Here is a 21,159-nt window from a genome sequence, read left to right on the forward strand (position 1 = left end):
AATGAAATTTACCAATTCCCAATTATCTCACCCACAAAAATTGAGTCATTTGTCACTACCTGGTTAAGTATGGATGTGTGTGTTTATACATATGTATGCTTTTAAAAATAAAAATAAAACATTGTGCACGGTAAAAGTTCACAATTTCTTATATGATTCTCTTTTCTTTGTGTCTTGAGATATTTGTGATTGGTGATAATCATTGAATTCACAATAAAAAAGACAGTATTTTAATTACCTCACCCAAATTTGATATTTCTAATTAAATTCATCACCCTGGCAATGGATCTCTCTGAATTTATCTGGGTTGGTCCTCAAAAAAACATTCATTGACCAGGGACAGACTCCAGTTTGATAGAACTTGCCAGATCTTGTGTTCCAAGGATTACAATCATCAATTCACAAGGACTTGAGTAGATTTTACACTTATATATCATTAAAATAATTGGCTATTCAATTTTTTGTAAAAAGGTATGAGGTATAAGAAAATATAGAAAGAAGGTATGAGTTAAAAGAAAATCTGACATTCTACTCTAAATCTAAGACTATGGTCTATTTCACTAGCACTGACACATTTTTTAAAAAGTACTTTGTGACAGGTGTTTTTAATGATTTTTTGAAAGAATTTAGCATGATGCTGTGAACAAATACAGGATTTGGAGGCGGATTTGAAACCTGGCTCTGCCACTTGTGTAACCCTGAACAATTCACTTAATCTCTCTGGGCCTCAGTTTCCTCCTCTGTAAAAAGAGGAGGTTAAGAGAGATGATCCCTAAGGCACATTCCAGCTCTAAGTCCATACGCCTATGATAACTAGGTATCTCAAGAACTACTAGGACACTGCAATACAAACTTTCCCACAAGCAATTTTGCCTTTTCAACAGGCTGAATGGGATCACAGGATCATGAATCGTGAAATGGAAGGGACTTCAAAAAGCACTGTCTAACCCTCACATCTTATGGATGGGTAAACTGAGGCCCAGGGAAGAGAAGTGACTTGCCCAATAGGAAATGAGCCCATTTTGTTATGAACAAATTCAGTTTCCAAAGAACATGTCAAAAATTCTTAGGATTTTTTAAAAAGCCACAGTATTCACAAATATAAATTCTTATGTAAGCTAAAAATAAAGCATCTTTTATTATTTTCCTGTTTGGAATCTCTGGGTTCCAAAGATCTATTATGAGACACCTTTGTTTAATGGGAAAAGAGCAGCAGTCAGAGTCAAAAGACTGAACTCAAATCTCAGCTCTTCCATTTTAAATAACTGGTTTCTGGTGCCTATCCCTTAAAGACCACAAGCCTCATTTTTTTAACCTACAAAATGTCATACTTGCACTATCACAGAGGCAGCTCTGAGTGTAATATGTTTCAAAAGTCACTTTTACAGAGGATGTTTTCACTATTACTGCAGCTTTAACAGCCAAATGGAATGTTTAAGATTTGGCAGCTGGTGCTGGCAATTTTTTAGAAAACTGAGGAGAGTGAGTAGAGATGCTTTGAGAGAAACTATGAAGAAAGAAAGAAAGAGGGTGAAGAAGAGCATCTGCATTGTTAGAACTGTTTTAATTTATTTAATGAAGAAACATTACAAAGAGAATTTTATGAGGAGTCTGGAAACTGTCCAGAGTAAAAACTTAACAGAGACTGAAGACATTGCTTATTTTTCTGCCATGGCCAGAGAGAAACTGAAGAAAGGAAGAGGAAAGAAAAGGCTCCTTTTTGATGGGACCTCTTTTAACCTTTATCTTGAAAAAGGGTGAAGAGAATTACTATGAAGAGACTTTGATATCTAGAGTGAACTAAATGGTGAGACTATATTTTCAGAAATAAGTCATCTCCAGTTACAGTGTAGTACGACATGGCTCTCTCTCTAGCTGTGATCTTTCTCACAATTTAACAATTGTAAATAATTATTCATATCTTTGTTGTATTGTTGACTTTATTGTTAACAAATTACATATTCAATAATATTAAGGAAATTAATATACCTAGATATGAGTTAACTACTATTAGGAAAGGCAGTTTAGTTCATCAAACAAATAAGATCTGATGATCTGATGGGGACACTCTGAGTTTAGCTGATTGAGAAATGTCAATATCTTATTAATTAATGAAAACCTATGCAAACATACCCCTAGATTACTCTAGATATCAGGAAAAGATTAAATATGAGACCAAGTCAAGTGGTAGCCTAAGGGTGATTTACAAGTAAAGTTAATTGGCCTATGTAATCCTGTTACAAGTGGGGAGGAGAAGGAGGAGGATCCCTTAATCCCTGCTATATGAGAATCAGAGGCCTGGCATTCAAGGCTCTCTACAATCTGGCACCACACTCTACCTTTCTGGACAAACTGGACTACTCTCTGTCCCTGAGGAATACACCTGACTTTCTCCTACCTACATACTTCCCACATTCCCAGAATATATTACCTCCACTCCACCTTCAGTTACTGAATTCCAACCTATCTTTTAAAACCAAACTGAAATACCACTCTTCCATGAAATCTTCCCCACTCTCTTTCATCTGCAAAGACTTTCTACTTATCCCTCCCCTATATATCACATTTTTTGTTGAGTCATTTTTCAGACCCATTGGACTCTTTATGACCTCAACTGGAGTTATCTTGGCAGAGATACTGGAATGGTTTGCCAATTTCTTCTCCAGCTCATTTTACAGATAAGGAAACTGAGGCAAACAGGGTTAAGTGACTTGCCCAAGGTCACACAGCTAGGAAGTATCTGAGGCCAGATTTGAACTCAAGGAATCTTCTAGACTGAAGACCCAGTGCTTTATCCAGTGTGCTACCTAGCTGTTCCTACATACCACATAGCATTTTCCTTTGCACCTAACTTAACTCATCATTACAAGGCAAGATTAACTATGGGTTCAAGTCAAGTATCAGCCTTACCACTGTGGTACAAGCCTTTCCACAAATGGCAGCATGAGATATATGTCTTATATTCCACAAGAGCAGACATCCTATTATTTAAACCAGGCCAGACTTCGGGTGGCCGTGAAAAATGTAGAGTTGCCACTGAACACTCTCTCCTGTTTGTCATGTGACCCAAGGCAACCAAATATCATCACTCTGTCTCTAGTCTAACCTATCTGTGGCCCAAAGAAGTTCAGAAGTTGTGCATGTCTGATTTAAACTTTTTCTACCCATCTTCAGCATGATACAGTATACAGTAAAGGCTTAATAAGTGTTTGTTCAATGACTATTATCTTTAGAATTGAATTAAAAATAAAATGGAGAACTTTATCATTTCTGTATGCAATAAATAATCTACAATCATTTTAATTAATGCAAACAGACACAGATCAATCAATATCAATTTATATCCCAAAACATGTCTTCCTATTTCACATCTAAAATTATACACTTCAAATCCCTTATGAAACAGTGGAAAAGGGTTCTGGGTTTGGAGACAGCATAGGTTTGATTTCTGGCCCTGTTACCTGCCAATGCCCTAAGTGACTTTAGTTTAGCTAATATGCACAAATTCTCTGCACTTGGTCCCTCATCTATCAAATAAAGGGGATTAGACAAATGACCTCTGAGGTCCCTTCCAGTTCTAAAATCTGCAAGTATAGTTTAGAAAATGCTTTCCAAACAACAATGCTGAGACAGGTCAAATCAAGGCTGGTCTTACCAGTTCCTTGAATTGTTTTAAATACCTGATTTTACTGTAGCTGGACCACGAAAACTAGATACAAACACAAACAGCAAAAACATCTTTAGACTGCAAAAAATGCAAAAACTGAGGAAGAGTATACCCCTTTAAACTTTTACAGACCAGAAGCTCTATTACTTGCTCCTTCAGACTAGGCTCACTTTTGGTTTTCTAAAGCACAAAAACCGAGTATGAAGCCAAAGATGCTCTACAATGTTAATCCAGATACTTCAGATTAAAAACCCTTCATTACAGGGGATATTAGTAGTAAGGGGGGGGGGGAATTCCCTTTGAAAAAAAAACCTTCTCTTCCCGAGGATTCTCAGGCTGCTTTTGATATTTTGATGTCATCTCTTTCTCCCTCTTGAAATGCCAGGCCTCTTTAAATAAGGTGTTTTTCTATTGAGTGACTTCAGGATCCCTCGGATTTCACAGGACAATTAAGCTCTTTCTCCTCTCTTGCTAGAATGTCCAACCCTGGAACATGGCAAAATCATTCATTTAAGATGCTTCATTTGATAGATGTCCTATTAATTCATTTCAAAGCTAGAGCAAGAGATGCCTCTGAAAGAAAAAATCACCTATTCTAAGAAAGTTTTGCCCACCCTCTTAAGAAGGGTACTCACTCAAAAAATCCATCTAGTTTCTCTCACCCAGGAAAAACTAATGATCATGTGAAACAAAGATACTAATGGCAGGTGGCATCTCAGAATCTCCTGTCACTGGGGAAATGCCTGTTTAAAAAAACATCACTGCCTCAGTGACACAAACACTGTAGGGGAAGAATCACACAGAAATCATCATTCAGTAGCTTAACAGATTTCTAACAACTGGGTGGTTTTGTGGGAACAGCCCTAGACTAGGAATTAGAACAAGATTCAGGACCCAGCTCAGCCAATAACTCTGACCTTGGACAAATCCCATCATCTCTTTCTGGATCTCATTCTCCTCATCTATAAAACTAGGAGAACTGAATTAGACGATCTTGAAGTTCCCTTTAGCTCTAACATTCCATCATTTCACCACATTGACAAAGAAGGACTACAAGGCTGACAACTTCTAGTTAGTAGAGACATCTAAATACCCTATCTGGATAAGCCTTTCCCCCTCCCATAATTTTTACATAACACTGGGTTTTCATTGTAGATATTTAGTACCTTATCATAAATAAGCTCTCTGTCTCTAACTGCAGTTGAATAGCTGCCACTATCTAATGCTAATGGCTGAATCTTCACTCAGATCCACACAAACATTGCCTAAAAAGAAGTATGTTAATTCTTATCAACACAAGCTTTAATACCTCAAGAATATGATCAGTGTGAATATTCTCTCCACTGAAGCAGATCAAAACCCCACTGCAACTTTAGTACAAGATTTTCATGAGCTGTGGTGGCCCCAAAATTCATCACCCTCAGGTCAACATGGTGATGAACCTCTCTGGGCTTAGCTTAGCTGGCTGGGAGACAATGAAGGCTGTCACTAAGCCCACACTGAAACCTTTTCCAACTTTGCAGGACCTCCTAGAGCTTGTACTAGCATTGCCTTTGAGAACCCAAGGTCACTACCATGGGAGGGTCAAGTACAGGAAGGCTTTAGCTTGGCAGAGTTAAACAAGAAAGTTTACAAAATGCAGGTCTACTTTAACGAGAGATGGAAAAGCTAAAATTTTTCACACTACCTAAAATGTCGGGGTGACTATAACTAAATGTTCATTCAGCATCTGTAATGTCTATTTATTTGTTTCCTTGAATAATTATTTTTACACGTTAAAAAGTTGCATTGTAAAGATGAACACATGTGCAAGAGAAATACCATTTGTGACTAAGATAATTTCACTATGTTACAAGCAAAAATAGCAGATTTTCTGAACATTTTTAACTTAAGTGAATAATTTAAATGTTAGAAAAGCATAAAATTGGTCATAGTTTAGTAAAACAGAAGATTTGACTGTAAGTTGGAACACCTGTGTTCTATTCTGAGCCCGGCTATGGACACATAACCTCAGGCAAGACAGTCAAATCTCTCTAAGCATGAGTTTCTCCATTTCTAAAAAAGGATGATACCTGTTCCTCCCCACTTCACAGGGTTTTTGTAAGAATAAATGAGGTAACACATGTGAACATATCTCTAGGACTTCTCATGTAAAGACAACAAACTCCGATGCCATCATTTTTACAGATATGAAACCATGGTGGTAAAGGAAAAAACAGAATGCACTTTAGCAAAGATGGATTCAAACCCTTTGTTCTTAAAATTAAAAGACTGTTCTCAACCACACACTGGTATCACATGTTCATGCTGTGTTATCCAATAGTACTGTAATTACAGTAATAAGAACCTGACAGTCAATATTACAGCTTAATGATGAAAAACACCTTCTAGGTTTTCATATATCTGGTGCAAGATTTTATAATTTCCAGAAAGGTGAAGAGAGGAAACAGGAGAGGTAAAGATGTTCGCTTCAGAGCAATCCCAATGAGTCACACATCAAAATGCCTGCTTCGAATATTCATTACACACAATGGATGGGTTGTCAACACCTTTTCTCCTTGTTAAAACTTGAACTGAAATAGCTAGAATTTGGCTTTGAAAATGCAGTGGAAAGGAGCTCTATTCCGAAAAAGAAAACATATGGCTTAACACTGCTCCACTATTTCTTCAAGAGGCTCTTGGTTCTATTTGCTACAGCTTTCTAATCACTGATATTTATGATTCCATAAGTTATGCCAATCAATTCACATCCATGGAATTTTATATTACATATGACAATTCTCTTTCAGCCAAATTTTAACATGATTTTAAAATGTAACCAAATTTTAAAGCATCTTCTACAATGACCAGATAATACCTCAAGAGCTTTTTACATGCAGCAACTTCAGATGAAGAAAGTGTCACATTAAAAGACTGCTATCTTTTAAATCAGCTTAGAGAATAGCAGCTTAAACAGGTAGAACTTTTTTCAAAATAAGTTTTCATGAACAGTACCATAATTAGATACATGAGCTTCAAATCTACTTAAGAAATTAATTTTATCCCCCCAATAAATATTTAAGTTGAGATCCTAAAATCACCTATCCCTGATTTTGAAGAATACTCTAGTTTATGTAAAGTAACATAGAAAAATAACTTAATTAGGTTATCCCAAGAAAAAGAAAATTCTCAGGTAATAAATATTAAAAATTAAATTTTTTTTAAAATTAAGCTGCATTTAAATATAGAATTTTTTCTTACTGGTTGCGGGTTCTTGAGTCTTTCTTTAATACCAACTATATAAACAGAAAGATAACACTGTTATTTAAGAATGAAGTATAAAATGAAACTATGGAGAATATTTTAGCAACAACAGCTGAATTCTCTCATTCTCTTTGCAAAGGAAGTCATTCAGAACAAACACTGAAATTGGCCTATTTATATCTTTGCAGGAAAGAATGATTGTAATATAGAACAGTGACTGCCCTACTATGTGCTATGTTAGACCACTTTAAGACTTTCCAATACATGGGGCTGAGGGTCACTGTGAGATCACATTTTGGCAAAATCTTTTTATTTTTCAGCACCTTAGACCAATCTCATTAAATTGTTATCAGTAACAAGTGTTATATAGCACTCCTAGCGTATTCACTTAATAAATTTTTTGGTCCAAAGTAATTCTGACTTAAGAGGGGAAAATGGAACATGGAACAAAAGATTTATGAAAAATCTGACAACTTCTTTATCTGACCCTTAACAACTGGCTCCAAATTTATGCTTTGATGTAGGGCAGTGATATCAGTGTTTAACAGTATTAATTAGTATTCATATTTTCAATGAGGAAAAAGCAATGTGAAACCTTTACAATATTTTGACAAAGCAGTGCTTTGTGGTGCTAAATGGGACACTGGTAAAATTACAAATACAAAATATCCCTTTCAATTTAGAGACATTTGCTCATTACATTTATTTTGATCATGAGACTGACCTACACTCTAGAGGAATATTAGACATGTTTTTGCTCCAATAGTAATGTTTAATGCTTTGATAAAGTAATAATATTTTACAAATTCTGTGAAAGACAGGAAAATGATATGGAACTGTTACCTGGGTCAAGAAAAAAAATCACCCAGTTCCTCACCTGTAAAGAATTTCAAAAGCTGAACATTTTACTTTATTACATTTATTAAACTTTTGAAAGGGATTTCATTCAATTAAGACATTAGCTGTATTTTTCTAATCTAAGAGAAATAATGAACAATTTTAGAAAAACTTGAATGAAACTCAGTGGAGGAACATCTCTATAGTTTGGCCAGTTTCATCTCCATGTATAGGAATAAACTTTTTGTCAACTGATCAGAACTAAGTGCCAACAAAAAACAACTGAGGACATAAAAATTCTTGCAATTTTTAATATTTAACAATATAAGAATAAGAGGCTAGCTGGGATTTGTGGAACTACACGTCATACATTTGGGCTAAGCATATACATTTGTTATTCTGTTCCTGGCAAAGTACTGGAAAGTTAGTAGGAAATCTCTTATGCTTTAGCTAGGACATGCTATAATATAACTTCTCATTAAAAAAAAAAATCCCACAGACTAAAGAAAAGTAAGGATGCAGATGGTTTATATATAAGCCACAAAAATGTCCACTAGAATGCTGTGTTCATCCGTTCCAAAAGTCAGCATCTCCCCAAGCTCTCTTAGCTGAAAAAGCAACACCAGTCCACTTGGGACTGCAGAAGAGAGAAGGGGCTTCAGATCAAATCTGAAAAGAGAACCAGGTGAGCATGCTATCCATACGTTCTTGTGATTCAAATATGACCTGGCTACTAAGAATGACCAGCATCAATGCTAAGTCACAGTGGTGAATTTCAGTGGTCAGTTCTCAGGACTAAAACCACTAAGGAAGCAACAAAACAAGAAACAGGAAGAGACAGCTGGACTAACAGCAGGATCAAACCTGAAACTATAGTACAAGGAAGAAAGTGAGCAAAAACATGGAAGAATGTGTCAACAAAAGGTGATCAGGAAAACCAAATCAAATGTCAGGAGCAGAATAAGTGTACTGAGGTTTCTTAGGGTTGTCATGGGCATGGATGAGTAGAGCAAAAGTGAGCTCCCATATGTTTTGGTTATTATTTTCTATAAAATGAAAATCATGCATGACAGACTTTCTTGAAATCAAAAACTGTCTCATTTCCACAAAGTAGGAAGGAAGGGGTGTCTAGGGTGAGCAACCTAAACCTTAAATATACTGTTGCATCTTGTATGGTTATCCAAGGTAGCACACCTTACTTCTGTGATTAAGCTGCCGCCGCAGCCACCACCACCACCCCCCCCCACCACCACCACCCCCCCACCACCACCCCTCAGTACCTTGACTAAAACCTTAAAGATTAAGAAACTGTTCATTTTAAGATTAAACAGTTTTGAAGAAGCAATGGATGAAAACATACAGGAGGTGCTACATTTACAACCTAGATAAGATGATACACTTAATAGGGGGGTGAAAACATTTTTTTCTCCAGAAAAACAGGTTCACATCTAATACCATGAGGATGGCGTCCTGGGGTAGTTGACTTCATGGAGCAGAGTCCTTTTCTTACCTGCATAGAAGCGGATGAGGCACCCGATCTCCGAATCCATGCCCTCCTCCTGCACCCTCCATAGCTCCCTAAATCCCAGTTGGAAGAGGTAGTCATTTTGAATCTGCAGTGGCTTCTCGTGTGCCTCCAGCCGACGGGTCGTCTCTCCATGAAACTGCACGTACAGGGTTGGCATCGGGGCGGTCTTGTCCGCGGTTCCTCCGTGCCCAGGTGGCAATGGAGTGGGGACACCAACTCCTCCTGCGGGCGCCTTCTCCAGAGGCCCGTCCTGGGCGACCCCACCCCGGCTGTCCACCCCCTTTGGGGTTTTCGGTGGTGACTGTGCTGGGGCAGCAAGTGAAGAAGGATGGAGTGGCGGGAAATCTCCGGGCTTCTCTGCCACCGGCCCGCCCGCGCGAGACGGGGCTGAGCCGCCAGGGTGATGGGCGAGGCCTGACCCCTCGGTCGGCGCCGGGGAAGGGGCAGGAGCAGGGGTGGAATCGGTCTCCAGCTCCTCCGAAGAGGAGGAGCCGCCGCCGCTGCTGTAGGGATCCAGCCGGTCGGACACGCTCTCGGCGCTGGGGCTCAGGCTGAAACTCTCAGTGTCCGAGGCCGGGCCTCCCACCACGCCGTCCACCGGCCGCAGGTCACCCAGTAGGGAGCCCGGGACCCCCGCATACAGATCCCCGGGGCTGAAGTCCGAAGGCGCTGGGCTGCCGTGGGTCAGGCACCCCACAAATCTCCCGGCCCCGTCGCTCCGAAGCGGCAGATCCCCCGGGGGCGTGCGCGGCTTCCCCACGACGGCGGGTTCGGCGGGCTCCCCCAGCCCGTTCTTCCTCAGCTGCTGCTCCCCGGGCTCATCGTCCGGACCTGTCAATCCGAGCCCGCGGCCCCGGGCCACCTGTCCCCCGCCAGTGCCGGAGGGGACGCCCCCGTGGCGGGCCGTCGGGGCGTCCGCAGCAGGTCCCACCCAGTGGGGCTGGGGCTGGGCCGGCTGCGGGGGCCCCCTGCCCAGAACCTTCATCACCACGCCGCCTCCGCCGCCTTTGTGCCCCAGCTGCAGCAGGCGGGCCGCCACCTCGCCCGCCGTGGTGTCCAGCGTGCAGAGCACCGGGCGCAGGTAAGTCGAGGCCATGTGGCGGTCGAAGACGTGCACGCAGCCCCGCTGCAGCTGGTGCCTCACCCAGTCCCGGTCGGACGGCTGCAGCTGCATCATCTGTCGATGCTTCAGCAGCAGTGTCTTCCTGTCCAGGCTCCGGGTGCACAGCGACGCCGAGGCCGAGCAAGAGGCGGCCAGGCTGGCAGCGCTGGAGGAGTGGGAGGCGGCGGCCGAGGAAGAAGAGGAGGACGAGGAAGAGGAGGAGGTGGCGGCGGCCGACAGATTCCTCTTCAGCCTCCCCCTCCGGAGCAGCAGGGAGTTAGCGCCGCTGCCCGCCCCGGGGGCCGGGGGAGCCCCGTTGGCCGCGAGCAGGGGCGCCCCTCTCCTCCTCCTCCGCACGGTGCCCCCGGCTTTGCCCGGCAGCGGCCCGGCGGGGGCCTCCTCCCCGGCCCCGCCGCCCGGGAGGTACTGCATGTTGGGGGTCCCCGAGGGCAGGGGGCTCTCTGGGCTCCGGCCGCCGCCCCCCGCCGCAGCCGCCGCCAAAGCTGCCGCGGCCGCCGGAGCCGGAGCCCGGTCCTCCCCGCTGGTCTCTGGGAGTCGCTGCACCGTGGCCGCGGCGGCGGGCTCCATTGCAGTGGAGCTGTGCGTCTCCCCCCCCAGCTCCGGAGCGAGGAGAAGGGAGCGGGAGGAGGTGAAGCGAAGGTGGGAGAGGGCGGCGGCGGCAGAGGAGGAGGAGGAGGAACCGGGAAGGAAAAGCCAATGGCGTTCGGGGCTGCCGTTCCAGGGGATTATGTGGCAATTCGGAGCATTCCGTCGGTGTCTCGGGGTTCCATCCCGCGCACCCGCCTTACCGCCACCGCCACCGCCTCCGCCTCCTCCTCCTCCTCCTCCTTCTTCTCCTCCTCCTCCTCCTCCCCGCCCCGGACTCGGGCACCCAGGCCGCTAGCCACGCCCCCTCCCCCCACCTCCCCGGGCGAACCAGCAGTCCAGAAGAAGTGCTCATTGAATATTAATCAAGCTGTGGTCAGGGCTGGGTGGAAGGCAGGAGGGAGCGAGGGGAGGGGAGCTCCGTGCCGGGTCATGAATATGCATCGTTGGCATGACGGCATTCCACGGCGAGATGGGGCGGAGCACGGGGAGGGTCCGAGAGAGACCATGGAGGGAGGTGGGGCTTCAGAGTAAACAAACGTGACGCGTGCGTACAGGGGCTGTTTCCTGGGAGGTTTCTCTCCGCCGCAGCTACTGAGGAGGCCGCCAGGTGGGAAAAGGAGGAGGAGGATGGAGGGTAGGAAATTGAGAACCCGAAGCTACGCGCAGCATCTTGGGAAATGTAGTTCTAAGTGAATAGAAAGCCAAGCGCAAGTGGAAACGAAAGACTACGAATCCCGGCGGTCCTTTCGCACCAGTCCTCCCTGGAGCTGGGCTGTGTGGAATGGGAATTGTGCCCTCTACTGTTGGCCAGGGGGCTGGGAGGGGCATTTGTTGGGTCTGTTAGTTAACTGCCCCTGTGGTTCCTTCCCGCTGCCTAATGACCATCGAGGACACTTAGTCTAAGAGATCTTTCCAGAATGCCTCCTTGGGTGTGTGGGCCCTTCTCACTCTTCTCCTTCCCCACAACCACTTAATTGCAACAGACCCATCCTCCTTGGGGCATGTGTGTCCTTCACCTTTGGATGGGGTACGTGCACTTTCTGCAGAGAATCGGCATCTTTGTGCGCTGGAGGCTGACCTGGGTTTGAATTGGCTGTAATACCCGTGACCTTGGGCGGGTCACCTCTGTGGAGGTTCAGCAAGTATCCCTCAGTTTCCTTATCTGTACAAGGAAAGGAGGTTCAGTAGATAAAGCGCTGGGCCTGGAGTCAGGAAGCCCTGAGTTCAAATCCAGCTTCAGACACTGACCAGCTGGGTGACCCTGGGCAAGTCATTTAATCTCTGTCTGCCTTAATCCACCGGAAGAGGAAAGGGCAAACCACTCCAGTATCCTTGCCAAGAAAAACGCCATGTACAGTGGAGTCCATCCGGTCACAAATACAGAGAAACCAAACAACAAAAAATGAAGGAGTTGGGCTAGATATATTAAATCAATCAGAGTTATTATTAAGCACCTACTCTGTCCCAGGCCCTGTGCAAGATCCTAGGAATGCAGACAATAAATTCAACAGCCCCCAACCACAGGATAGGAGGAGCTGACGAACCCACGTAGATAATTTAGAAGATCCCTTCTAGCTCTCAGTCTGTGATTTGCTTTTCTATGACCAGAGGAAGTGTCTGACTGCCCAAGAAACCCTGTTTAAAGTGAGAGTGTTGATTATCAAATGCCTTTCTCTGGGCTAGAATAATATTATTTAGAACTGGAGGATATATTAAAGATCACGTAGACTACACCTAGACCAGAAGTTCTCAAAGTATAGCCTGGAGAACTCTGGGAGTCCCAGGGACCCTTTCAGGGGGTCCACAAGGGCCAAAACTTTCCATAATAATATTTTCATAATAATAACATAATAACAATAACATAATAATAATATTTTCATTTCTAATACAGTAAACATCAATAGATACTGACAAAACCACATAAAAGCTTTTTTGGGAGGGGTCCTCAATCATTTGGCGGGCAGCTCCCCAGTGTAATGGGTAGAGTGCCTGGCCTGAAGTCAGGAAGACTCATCTTCCTGAATTAAAATCTGGCCTCAAACACTTACTAGCTGTGTGACCCTGGGCAAGTCACCTCACCCTTGCCTCGGTTGCTCACCTATAAAATGAGTTGGAGAAAGAAATGGGAAACCATTTCAGTATCTTTGCCAAGGAAACCCCAAATGGAGTCCTGAAGAGTCAGACACAATTGAACAAATGACACCAATAATTTTTAATAAAACTCTAAAGGGGTTCTGAGACCAAAAAGTTTGAGAACTGATGACTTAGACCTACTGCCTTTTTTTAACGGATGAAAACATTGAGGCTCAGAAAGGAAAAACTTGGCCCTGAAGGATTCTTATGAAAGGGGCAGGAGTGCTGAAGAGAAATCTTACCTAAGAGCCATAAAGGAAGAACTGCAACCAACCAGAAACAAACTGCTTAGATACTTTAATACGGTGTTTTAAATTTCTCCAGTGCTCTACCAATATTGTTCTATGGTTGCAAGTCATGGAACTACCATTGTCTCCAAAGAATTAAAAATGAGCATCACACAGAAGGCAATGGAGAGCATACACATAAGCAGGTGACAAACATAACAAAGAAAGGAACTTCAAAGAAGTCAAGGATGTTATCGAGGAAATTTTTAATTAATAAAGATGAATCAGTCATGTGGTGAGACCTCGGCATAACAGGGAGCCAACCATATGCTCCTCTAGAATACTAGCAATAGGGTGAAGAGAAATTGAGGAAGACCTCCAGCACCCCAAGTGGGTGCCTCCAGAACTTAATGGAGGAGATAGAAAAGAATCACACAGGATAAGCAGGCATGCATGGGTTACAATCTGCATGGCTGGAGGCAATGCTCATTCTGATAAAATCCCAGATCTACTGGAATACTTTAGAAAAGGCTCTATGATCCATGTTAAATTTCAGTCATGACCTTTCCTCTTTATATTAGTCACTCAGCACACTTCACAATCTTCCTTGATTTGCACGAAGGCAAGAAATTTCTCATATAAACCTTATATTTCTGATGTCTAGAGTTCCATTTAAGGATCAACCTGCTAGTTTGGAACTTTATTTTTAATCATAAACTACAGCTTTGTATCACTACTGGCTTCTAGAATACTCAACAATTTATTTGAGATCACTATACAAAATTATAGAACTGTATTTACTCTGCCTCTAGTTCCTATCTTTATGCATTCCTGTCAGAAGTTTGTTTTTGTTTTTGTTTTTAATTTTATCCTCTCAAGTCTTTTATCTTCTGAAGGTACTTATACTCAAAACATTTCTTTCAAGGAAAGATCACATTGCTCCATTGCTCACGGGGTTCCTAATGCCTGTGGAGTTTTTCTTTGTTCACTGTTGTGAGCTTAGATAATACTATTTGTGGGCAAACAAGGGAAAATCTTAGTCCTTGTATATGGGAACTGCTTTTGTTCTCGGTGGAGGATAAAAGGAAAGAAAATATAGAAATTTCAATAACAAATTCACTTGAAATGCTAGAAGGTGAGCTAATATTTAATATTGCTAATATTTAGCAATACTGTTTAAAAGTTCCAAAACAGTCTCAACTTATTTCCGAATGGACTTAACCATTGATCAACTGGAATATTGTTAATAGTCATAGTTAAACAAATTAGAAGGTTACACGTTTCTCTGATCCTTACAACCTCTCAAACTTCCCCAAAATAGGAATTAGACACAAGAGATAAAGCAACTTTACTTGTCTCCAAGGTCTACAATACGAAGAATTCTAATGATACAAAAATCAGATGAACTAACAGTACACCGGACTAATTCTCTTTCTAATTCCTAACCTATTCATCCTCACCATTTCTTCTCCTATTACCCACCATGCTCTGACAAGTCTGCATAAGCCAACCTATGGGCATGTAGAACTAAGCATTACTTGCTCTCTCTTTTCCCCCTTCCGGTGCCTTGCACAACCAAAAGGCAGAAGCGTACTCTGGCTGGGACAGAATCATGGCAACATTCTGTGTGGCAGCTGTACTCGGTAAGAGAACTGAAGAAAAGAGGGAATGGGGTATATGTGTAGTATTCTACTAAACCAGAGTAAACAGACCTAGCATCCAGCTGGAGCAGGTTCTGTGCCCCTGAAAATCACATGAGGCAGAAACTGAGGCTGGTGAAATGTGAATTACCTAGTGTGAGAGGAAGCTAAAATGGTTTTGAGCTCCAGCCCCGCCCCCCCCCCCCCCCCCCATCAAACTGCCATCGAAAGTGAAGGAGTCAGAAAGTGATCAAAAGGGGGGGGGAGGGAAAACCATAAAAATCACAAGAAAAAAAGACAAGGAGAAAAAATGGCATAAGCAAATAAACAGGGAATCTATTAATAACAGAAGGAATATGGCCTCCAGACCAGCTTAATCAGTCCATACATCTCTCAATCAATATTACAAGAAAAAGGAAAATGATGAAAAGAAAAATACTTGATGAGGCAGAAGACTCTGTGGATTCCCAAGAGAACACAAAATTACAGGAGATTATTCCTGAATTGTTTAAAAGAGAAATAAGAATTCTAAAAGCAGAATTTATGGCCTCTAAAATAGAAATAATTGGCAGAGTAGAAAAACTTGAATCCATAGTGGCAATTCTCAGCAAAAAAAAAAAAAAAAGGATTTTTCATTAGGAATGAAAATACACAGAAGTAAAGGATAACCTGGAAGGAGAAAAGCAAAAAGCAATAATACTAAAAGAAAATATGGTCCCCATACAAGCAATAGGTTGCATAGAGACAAGTTATCTCAGAAAAACCCAAGTCAAACAAAACTGAGTTTCATAATGCAAGAAATAATACAAGGAAATGGTCCAGAACTTTTGAACGCAGAAAACTAAGAGCCAATCAAAGTAATACATAGGCCACTTCCAGAAAACAAACCTTATGTTGCAAATTTCAAGACACATAGTGGTTAAGTTTAACAGTTCTATTGAAACAAAAAATTCTGTAAGGCAGCAGGAAAAAAGATTTTCAATTATAAAGAAAAGAAAATTCAAATTTTCAAGACTATTTTACATCCATCAGAAACTGCAGAAAGTAATGAAATAATATATTCCAAAGAGCAAAGGAACTTAAGATGTAATTCAAGGTGAAAACTCCTGCAAATCTGAACCTGATAATGAAAAAAGACGGATGTTCAATTAAAAAAGAGGCATTTGAAGCATTCTTAGAAAGAAAAGGCTAGTTAAATAGAGCAACAAATAATTAGGTTTTAGAATGACATTAGGTCTATACCATATCATGCCCTGGATAAATAAAGCATCTTTCACAAAGTAGGGATTCACAATAAAAATGTTTGACTGTATTAGTGAATTAAATGCAAAGAACAGAAAGTTACCAAACTATTCATATTCTTTGACCTAATGATTCCCACTATTAAATATATAATGCAAGAAGGTCTATGTATAAAAAGAATATATAACAAAATTTTTCACAGAAGCAAAAAAATAGAAACAAAGTGATGCCTAGCCACTGGGGAATAGCTGAACAATATACTATAATGAAACATATGGATTGAATGAAATTATAAATAGGCTGAATTCAGAGAAATGTAGGAAGACTTGTGTGAACTTAGGCCAAGAGGAGAAAGCAAAGATAGAAGAACAGTATGCAAATTTTTTTTTGTTGTTTCATTAACGTTTAGGTCCAAATTTGCACGTGTCCATCCAATCTGTGCAGGCACTTCTTTCACAGTGAAGACGATCCCTCCAACAAGGCAAAGCAATCTTTCCTCTATAACTCATATACTTGAAGAGTTTACTGGACAACTGACATATTATTTACCCATGGTCACCAGGTAATATGCATCAGACTTGAATTTAGGTCTTCCTGACTCCAAGACCAGTATTCTGTCTAGCTCATATAGCTGTCTGCTATGCCAAGCTGCCTCTCTTGCACAGTAATTACAATAAAGTAAATGAAAACAACACTAAAAAATGTCAGAATTTAAATTTAATGTAATGACCAGTCTTGGCTCCAGAAACCAAAGCTGAGACCCACCTCCCTTCTCTTAGAGGAGAAATGTTGAAGTTATGAAGTTTTGCATACACTGTCAAACTCAGTTGCTTTCTCAGTAATTCTGTGACTTTGTTGTATAAAAAAACAAAAGGCATCAACAAACCACTTTAAAGAATAAAAGGAATCAAATTTGAAAGAAAAAAGGACATCAATTCACCTTGAAAATTTCCCTTTGAAATTCTTTTCAAAACAATATAGAAGCTTGTCAAGTGAAATATTAAATTCCAAGGAAGATAATCAAAGTTTAATGTGTGCCATACTTCTTTTTTAAAAATATAAATTACAAGGGTAATGATCTATTGAAACATTCTGGGTTTTTTTTTTAATTTTGCCAAATATTTTTCAGCTACTCGTGGGATATGCATAAACTTTTCTCCTTAACAGAAAGATTGGGACAAAACTCCAATGTTGTTTGTAAAAGAGCAAGTGAAGTCACATATGCTACATTAGAAATGTCATGGTCTTACAACCGAAAGCAAAATTTCTGACTAGACACTTTGTGAAAGGTCAAGTGTGAAGGAACAGACGAAGTAATCCTTAAAAAAAAATGTGTCACCTATAACAATTGCAAACCCTTAAGCCAACTTGTTAAAACATTTCACACTATTAGCAAAATCTGTGAATAGAAATTGCATAGTTTTTCACAGTTTGTCATCACAATTTACTTAAATTGGCAAGATTTATCAGTGACTTCAGGTATTGTACATTGGAATTATCATGCTTATATCCTTAGACTTAAGATTAAAGCAACTATCTTTGGAATTTTTCCCCCCTCAATTAGGCCACTTGAATTATAATGGAGATATGAATTGATCCTCAACTAAAGTGCTGTTCCATTTCCTTGTCATGGCACAGAGAAGATCCTGGGCTGTGAGAGGCTATGCTGATAGAGCATAAACTCTTCTAGGTCGTTATGAGCCAGAAAATTTTGGACTGCTTAGTTGGTATCAGATTATTTGTTGATTATCTGAGGATCATCCTGGCCATTTAGTTAGTACTTTTATCACCTGAGGATTTAATTATATTTGAAAATGTTTACATGGTGTGACCAGAATGGTTTTTGTTTTCTTTGGGTGGCTCAGTTTATCTCATTGGGTGCTGGGCCCGGTGCTCCTCTTCTGGGGCAGGAAGCCCAGAGACCCATGCCTGTGAGCAGAGAACTTCCTGTATGATGAGTCATGGGGCTGGCTGAGGGGAGGTGTTGACTCCAGAGCCACGCCCTATTGAGTGTTAACCTAGGGGAAGGGGCCAGCTCAAGAACCAATCAGGCGGCGCTTGATGATGTCAAAAACTCCATAAGAGGGGAGAAGATGGCTTGAAGATTTCTCTTTCCTTTTCTAGTTGGCGCGGGAGCAGTGGCAAGCGTGACTCTGGGCCAGCCCTTGTTCTGAGCTCCCGGGCTGAGCCCAGATGTTGGTAACTATGAATTGTATTGGGTCTGTCTGTTGATATTTGTAATTTGTTTGTATTTTGTTTTGAAGTTTGGGGTGCTGGTTCATTTCCCCTGAACTAAATGAATGTTCTGAACCTCAAGGTGCTGGCTTTTTCCCCTGAAGTAAGTGAATGAATCTGTATTTGGTGTGTCTCTTGATGCTTGTCTGTATGCTCCCCTGAACTAACTGAATGCTAACTGAATGCTGGCGTTTTTCCCCTGAACTAAATGAATGTTGTCTGTATGCTAACTGAATGCTGGATTAAAGTAAGCTGGTCAACCCCTTCACCGTGCTTTCCTTGTTTAAGCAGATAGAAAGAACCTGCGCTTTCCCGGCGTGCCAGCAGCCTCCTGGGTGCTGGCTGTGGGGGGATCTTACACCCCCACAGGAGTTGCTAGTCGGATTATTAAAACACATGGCTAGAGTTACTAATGGGTAGCAACCTAAATTAATTACTATTATTCAGTAATTTTGGCTATGAGGCCCATTTAACAAATTGCTGCTCTAATTCACTGAGCTCTGAATGATGAAAAAATTTAAAAATGCGCACCTCGCAGACAGGACTAGGCCTACCTTCCTCTTTAAAGATTTTGCTTCCTCTCCCCTATTCCCACACACCAATAAAACATAATTTATGCAGGTCAACAGGATAGATTCCTAATAAGTATAATTTTTAAACCACTTTTTAATGTGCTATTTTAGATTTTACTTGACTCTTCAGATTTTTTAGTGAATAAGTTGGTTTTTTCTTAATTCTGGATCTTCTTATTATTCCCCACATCCTGATTCACATGGATTAAATAGAGCAGAAGAATTTGTAGGCAAGAAATGCTCAAATATCATAAAAGTCAGTGTTAAAAAATCATGAAGTCTCTGCCTTGAAGTAGGAAAGTCTAAGTTCTCTCAAAAGTAGGAAAATCAGTCTGATTTATAAAATCTGTAAAAATCATCACAATACTTTCCTCAGTAAGATTTTCCTTGCTTTATTCAAAAATAAATAAAAATATAGATTTGCAAAACAAATCAAAGTATTATTATGTTCTTAAACAAAAGGATTCATCATAGGATTCGTTAGATAATGTCTAGCACAATACCATTCAGAATATGATTTAACTTTTTAAAAAACATTGGGTTTACATAAAACTTTTTAGAAATGCATCTCTTGAGCAAAGGACACACCCATAACCTGTTCTGGTGCCCAAATACTTCTTTTAGCCAAAATTCATATCTAGCCAGAGCCCTTCCACCTTCATCTTCAGCCATTTCTATCCTAAACAGAGACTGAAAAAATAACTCTCTTCCCCATAAGTATTTCACAGACTAAAAGGCTACCTTTGATTTAATGAAGCCAGGCAGGCAGCCATAGCCAGCTGGCAACTTCATGTGTCACATCCCTAGAAATCCATCACAGGGGGTAACAACAATCCCTGGAATCTGTGTCCTGAACATTCTCCCAGTGGTTCTGAATCCTGAAATTTTATCTAAGTAAAGGTAGCCCTTGACCAGGAGCTGACCTTCAGTCCAAAAATTGACTGAGCCTGGTTCTCTCCCACTTCATTTTTTTTGTAAGCTGCTGATTGAAAATACTGATCTTTGCCTCTCTTGAATTTAAGGATTTTAAACCGTCTCTTACCATATGGATATAAATCTAATAATAAAGCTATTACTGAACAGAAGGAAGATAACTTAATTGTTTAATCTGTGATCTTACCAAGTTTCTATAATGGGAATGTGGTGTTAGTAAAAATCTAGTGTAGAAGACCACCCATGTTTGAGTGTTTTGATGATGCTATTTGATAATAGAAAAGGAATAGTGGTATTCAAATTCCCCTACATGCTCCACAGATCTTTTCTGCAACAGAGATTTAAAGGTTACCCTATGTCGAAGACATGCAGGACTTAAGCATAGACAAGAATCTGGCCAAAAGCAAAATACACATAACTCTGAAAGTTGGCAGACTTTCCGGTTTGGAAGGGAAACAGAAATCCTCCCTAATCTCTCAGTGAGAGGAACAAGAATGAACAATAGTTACAAGAGTTAACCGTGGTAGCTACCAGTAGGAATAACAGAGGCCTAAGAGTTGAAGTTCTCACTTCTAGCAACTATGAAGAACATGAGGAATGTAACAAGGATTATCCCTTCTATAGGGTATTATGGAGCTAGGCCCCTTCTGGTGCCACATGTGCCCTGTGTACCCTCCAGGGACAGCTCAAACCAGGGCAAATGTGTCCCTGGAAGGAACCCAGCTCCAGGGACAGCACATGTGGCACCAGAAGTGACCCAGGGCATATGGGGCATTGGAAGGGACCCAGCTCCAGGCCTGCTCTCCAAAAGAGATGAATGCTGTTATAGTAATTCTGCTTGGACCTACGAAGACTTCAGGATGCTTGCTCTTTAGCTATTGCTAAGTAAGTGAAATTTTACTGAACAAAGGCTCTCTATTCTCCAGTTGAACATAGAGAATGAAGTGCTCCTTGAAAGGATGGAGGAAGTAGTTGGAGGGGAAAGGGGAAAGAAAAGAAAGAGAAAAAGAACCTGCATGCATCAGGGAGTCATAGAATTGAAGAATGTAACACAAAGAAAGGAAAAAAGCACCTCTGAATACTTGAGACTAAGTAATAAGCATAAGACTCTCCCACAGACAAGGCGAGCTGAAACTTCTGAGGAGAAAGCAGTTTCTTGCGCTTCAAAGCATGAGAATGTGGACCTGCAGG

At 41.3% G+C, this 21,159-nt stretch overlaps 1 protein-coding gene across 1 annotated transcript in view; it reads right to left on the reverse strand.

Moving 5' to 3' along the window:
- PHLPP1 (PH domain and leucine rich repeat protein phosphatase 1) overlaps positions 1-11,154 on the reverse strand; it is a 291,137-nt gene extending 279,983 nt beyond the window's left edge. The window contains 1 exon segment of the mRNA XM_036761120.1: positions 9,258-11,154. Within this exon segment, the coding sequence (XP_036617015.1) occupies positions 9,258-10,965 (1,708 nt within the window). The 5' untranslated portion in view covers positions 10,966-11,154.
- Positions 11,155-21,159: the final 10,005 nt, after the last annotated feature.

The sequence above is a fragment of the Trichosurus vulpecula genome, chromosome 1 (genome assembly GCF_011100635.1).
Source record: "Trichosurus vulpecula isolate mTriVul1 chromosome 1, mTriVul1.pri, whole genome shotgun sequence".
In the NCBI taxonomy this organism is placed as follows: Eukaryota; Metazoa; Chordata; class Mammalia; order Diprotodontia; family Phalangeridae; genus Trichosurus; species Trichosurus vulpecula.